The sequence below is a fragment of the Aegilops tauschii genome, chromosome 3, assembly GCF_002575655.3.
Source record: "Aegilops tauschii subsp. strangulata cultivar AL8/78 chromosome 3, Aet v6.0, whole genome shotgun sequence".
Classification (NCBI taxonomy): Eukaryota; Viridiplantae; Streptophyta; class Magnoliopsida; order Poales; family Poaceae; genus Aegilops; species Aegilops tauschii.
Window position 1 is genome coordinate 394,148,420 of NC_053037.3, and position 4,843 is coordinate 394,153,262.

The following is a 4,843-nucleotide window of genomic DNA, read 5'->3' on the forward strand; positions in this document are numbered from 1 at the left end:
GTCAATTTTTTTCCTTACCTGAAGCATTTTTTCTTTTGGAGTATATATATTTCATGGTAGTACAAATGATATCATTTGTACTGCTTGCACCAACGTTGAGTACTGCACTGCGCGTACCAAGTCTGTATGTTGTGCACTGAACGAAAGTTGCTGCAGCCCCTTCATTCTGCATTTATGCATGTATTGCACTTCATGTATACACTCTGTGAACTGCCTTATATTTGTTATGTGAACTGTATTCACGTTTCTTTATAAATATTAATATTAATGTTCTTTTTCTATAATTACTTTTTGTGGACTGCATGTGTACAAATGTGTAATGCTTATTTTTTAGTATTGTGAACTGCATCAATCTTTCTTTTTTAGGCATGAGTTGTAGTCAGATTACTTAATTTCTTTTTAACGTTGTTTTCGAATATGTTTTGTATGTGAATAGTATGTTTTGGTATCACAAATTAATTTTTTCAAAGTTTTCTGGATACTTGTTCTAACACAAACTAATTTCAGTGAAAGCAATTGATCAGAAGCAAACTGTGATACAAAAGCAAACAACAGAAATATAGTTTAATGATAACTCTAAAAAACGACATTGTTTTTACAAAAGAAAAGTTCGATATGAAGCAATGGACATAATCAAAAGCTTGCATACATGAAACAAAGAACAACACAACGACTAAAGTAAAGTGAAACTAAAACATAGCCCTGAATTATTTCTAGTTGTTGTATTGGATTACAGCCTTGTTCTTCTTCTGCTTTGCTTCTTTGTCTCTTTTTGCCCTGTCCAGTCCCATGATGACATCGTAGATGATTCTCCATGACTCATATGTTGCGAATGCATCTATTGCTGCATACTTGATAAGCTTTTCTGGCAGTGGGCAAAATCCCCACAAAGTATGGTCCTCCTTGTGGTTAATTTTTTTCTTCATGTCATGGTAGTGAATGTCTATCATCCTGCCGGCAACATCAGCCAAAGAGTCAAACTTCTTTTTATTGTATGGGTCTCTCCATTCCACCTGAATATAGTTGTGGAGTTGATCTCCAAACCAGATAGCTTCAGCTAGCTTTTGTCTCCTTCAATGGCGAATCCGACGAAGGTGTACTCACCATTCATGAAGAATTTGTCTAGTTCCATTGGCCTGCAAGATGTTTGTATAGAGTGAATATAGTTTATTTTCTTAGAAGTACCAATGCTTTTTGTTTTTTCTGAAACTGAACTGCAATATGAATATCTGAATCTGTTGCATTGAGTAGTTGCTAATACTTTGTTCAGCATAACTAGTAAATTTGATAATATATTGCATAAACAATGCATGTTTTGTGCATGATTGTATTCTTGAACTGAATTTCATACATGTTTTGTATAGTAATGTTGCAGTTTTCTATTGTTCAGTCAAATAGTTTGTATTTGGTAAAACAAAATAAAACTGTGTGTATTGCTAGATCATATAATTCAAGAATTGAACACATGAGTGACATACATGGAGCCAGATGAAAACTGTCAATGAATTCATATGCCATGCTTTTCAAAAATGAAAACCATAGTTTAAATATTGGCGATTGCAGTGAAGAAAATTTAAAATCAATATTGACAATCAATAGTACAGATTGATAGTTATTCTAACCTGTCTTTAGCTGCAGAGATGTGGTAGACAAGGCATTCTTTTTCTACGCATAGCTGGAGCACTGCCGTCCGCTGTGGCTTCACGTAGTGCGTGTACTCGACATCAACGCCGACTAGTTTGACGGGCATTCTGCCGAGCTTCCTCCTGAGCGTGGACAGCATCTTGTCCACGTCTTCACCCTTGCTTCTGCAAATGACGTGGAGCTTGTGGTTGCCGTGGAGGTCGACGTCGTGGAGCTCCCTGGTGTACCTGCGGTGCTGCTTGTAAAGAGGTGCATCTGCCATGACTCTCCTCTGCTCTGTCGTGTTTGTTCTGGAGAGAAGAGGTTGGTGAAAGGAGGTGTGGAGAAGAAGATGCAATGGGTTTTTTGGGGTACGAAGCAGTTGTGTTTTCTCCTCTGCTCTCCTTGACAGGACGTGGGAGAGGTGGAGTGGGGTGGTAGCGTGGTGGGGCTCTGGTTTTAGTTACGTGGCAACAACAGAGAGGTTCTGCTATGAGGAGGCTCTATTAGTGCGTTGGAAATCCGGAACGTCGTGTCCTCTTTTTTCGTGACTTGTTCAGGTATGCACACAACTGTCAGAAAATGTGATGATTGTGTTTTCGGTGAATTTTCCTATTAAGTGCACTTCTTTGCTATCAGAACAGAACTGCGTACGTCCACATAGTGTACTGCATGGAAGTGAAATTTATTCTTCGTGCACTGAATTATATCGGATTAGGATTGATACAGATGTACGCACATTTAGTTTCTTGATGGAGTTCTTTCATGCAGTTCTTTATTTTATAATGGGCTGCTTTGCTTAACTAACAGGGCTGCATTCTTCATTTTAGCCATACTACAATGCAGTAGAAGGAGAACTGCATTTCAGAAAAAAGAATACTTCGTGCTTCCACGTGGAGAACTGCATTGTTTGGCGTCGCGGACCGCATTTGTACGTTTACTTCGGGCTTTCTGCGTTTTATTTATTAATAGCGAACTGTAGTTTCTGGCAGTGCCCACGCACATTTTCTTTTGTTGTTGTTATTCATTTAAAAAATGTTTCTCATTTTTCTTTGATGTTTTATTTTTGAAGTTATTTTTTTTCTTAGTGGGCCTATGCTCGGGGAGTGAAGACGCATTGGGCCCAAGTCGGCCTGTGAGCACGGCTGGTTCCCGGTGCTTTGTGTGCGGCCTAATGTTTAGTCTCACCTCGCCCACGGAAGGCGCGCCCGACCTGTTTATAAGCGCTGGCGAGGCAGCCGTATCGAACTCCTCTGGTTACTTGTTTGGGCGCTTATACACGGCGCTCGCTGCTCTATGCTCTATGACCTGTGGGCCCATGTGCGCCCGGCCCCATGCATTGTGGCTCAGAACGACTCGCCTACGGTGGGCGTAGACCTACTACGAGACTGGCTGGGGCCGGATGCACCTGTGGTGGTCAATTTTTTTTCTTTGTATTTTCTGTCATGTATTTTTGTTCAATGTAAGGGCGTGCACTGCTTAGCAAACCATCCTTGCACTGCATTGATCAGGTTTCTGTACTGCATGTGCACGCATTCCGTACTACATGTTCAGGTCTCATTTTTTGTTTTCATGTTTTTGCTCTTGCGTAATCTTTTTTCCAATGTAGGGGAGTGCACTGCTTAGTAAACATACCTGTACTACATTGATTATGCTTCTGTACTGCAGGTTCATATATTTCCGCACTACATTTTTTTTCAATGTAGGAGCGTGCACTGCTTAGAAAATCATCCGTGCATTGCATTGATCAGGGTTCTGTACTGCATGCGCACGCATTCTGTAGTACATGTACAGTTCTCATTTTTTGTTTTCATGTTTTTGCTCTTATGTATTTTTTTTCAAATTAAGGGGCGTTCACTGCTTCGTTGGGTATGTGTAAACTTCATTCGACAGAGTCTGTACTGCATTCGTACACAATTTGCACTGCATGCGTTCTATTTGCACACTGCATCTTATTTTCGTTTTGTGCACTGCTCGAATCTAATGATTCATAAGCAAACAACAGAAAACAAATTATCACGGCCATTCTGTACGAAAAGTTCAGCATCAGCAAACTAAGTTCAACAGAAAGCAATGTAACATAATCAAAGTTCACATCATTACAAGCGATTCTGCATGGCAAGCAAACTAAGATCAGCAAAAGCAAATGATCACAAGCAAACTAACAATGCATAAGCAAACAACATAAAGCAAATTTGATGATAATTCTAAAACGACGCTTGCATTGTTGGCTCTTTGGCCGGCACCATCTTCTTCTTCACCAGTTAGCGTCTCCCCATCCCCAGCTGCTCCTGGCGCGCTTCTTGGGGGGCTCCTCCTTCTCCAGCTTTGCACGGCGAAGCCCGTCCTGGGTGAGGGTGATGCGGTTCCATATCTCATACGCTGCGTAGGCGTCCTTTGCCACGTACTCGATGTGCCTCATGGACAGAAGCAGGGTGGCCCAGCGCTTGTGCTCGTCGTCGGTGATCTTCTTCTTTATGTTGTTTTAGTAGTCGTCGATGAGCATGCCGCAGACGTCTCAAAGGGAGTCCAACTCCTTGGTTGCCTCGGGCACCCTCCACTCCTTCTGGTGTCGACAAAGTTGGCGACCTCCAGATTGACACGCTCTAGCCTTTTTTTGCCGCCGTCGATGGAGAAGCCTGCAAAGGTGTACCTGGGGTCTGCGAGGAAGTTGTCGAAGACGGTGCACCTTTCAGCGGCGCTCAGTTGGAAGAGCAGCACCGGGTGTTTCTTGCCGATGGAGAGTTGGCAGAGGGTGGGTTTCTGCGTCGCTTCAGGCTATTGTTGTACTCGAGATCAATGCCGACGATCTTGTGGCGCTGGAGGCTGAGGTGGCGCTCGTACTGCGCGAGGGTGATCGCCATCTGCTTCTTGTCGTTGGTGTGGATGACATGCAACTTGGTGTTGCCGTGGGCCTCCACGTCCTTGTATTCGTCGGCGAACGCCATCGCTGGTAGTAGGGCTTGGTGTTTTGCGTGGAGATGGATGTGATGGAGCGATTTGGTGGCAGCGCAATGGATACTTGTGTTGTTGTGGATGAGAAGGCCTATGGCAGGGGTCTGAATTTAAGGGGAGGGCGCGGGGTGGGATGGCCGCATCGGATGAACTGCACGATCTCGCTGACGATGTGGTTTGTGCAGATCGTGGGTTGGTGTTGCGTCTGTGATCGTGGGCTTGTGGCGATGGAACCGCTCCGATTGGGTGGTTGTATGCGAACGTG

General features: G+C 43.4%; 2 protein-coding genes across 2 annotated transcripts; both read right to left on the reverse strand.

The window, feature by feature from the left end:
* Window positions 1-1,057: 1,057 nt before the first annotated feature.
* On the reverse strand, window positions 1,058-1,906 carry LOC109775235 (uncharacterized). Its single transcript, XM_020333984.1, has 2 exons — window positions 1,623-1,906; window positions 1,058-1,136 (listed from the first exon to the last, which is right to left on the reverse strand). Exons 1-2 carry the CDS (start codon window positions 1,904-1,906, stop codon window positions 1,058-1,060), a joined length of 363 nt encoding a protein of 120 aa, XP_020189573.1.
* Window positions 1,907-3,880: 1,974 nt separating this feature from the next.
* On the reverse strand, window positions 3,881-4,571 carry LOC141042974 (uncharacterized). Its single transcript, XM_073511888.1, has 3 exons — window positions 4,414-4,571; window positions 4,213-4,312; window positions 3,881-4,096 (listed from the first exon to the last, which is right to left on the reverse strand). The coding sequence occupies exons 1-3, from the start codon at window positions 4,569-4,571 to the stop codon at window positions 3,881-3,883; spliced, it is 474 nt and encodes a 157-aa protein (XP_073367989.1).
* Between the last annotated feature and the right edge of the window lie 272 nt (window positions 4,572-4,843).

Bases quoted from the DNA above. Each gene is read 5' to 3' on its own strand.
- LOC109775235 (XM_020333984.1), bottom strand. From the start codon at position 1,906: ATGGCAGATGCACCTCTTTACAAGCAGCACCGCAGGTACACCAGGGAG. The intron at 1,137-1,622 runs GTTAGAATAACT...AACATCTTGCAG, and splicing joins ATCTCTGCAGCTAAAGACAG to GCCAATGGAACTAGACAAAT.
- LOC141042974 (XM_073511888.1), bottom strand. From the start codon at position 4,571: ATGGCGTTCGCCGACGAATACAAGGACGTGGAGGCCCACGGCAACACC. The intron at 4,313-4,413 runs GTACAACAATAG...CGCCGCTGAAAG, and splicing joins ATCGTCGGCATTGATCTCGA to GTGCACCGTCTTCGACAACT. The intron at 4,097-4,212 runs GTCGCCAACTTT...AACAACATAAAG, and splicing joins TAGAGCGTGTCAATCTGGAG to AAGAAGATCACCGACGACGA.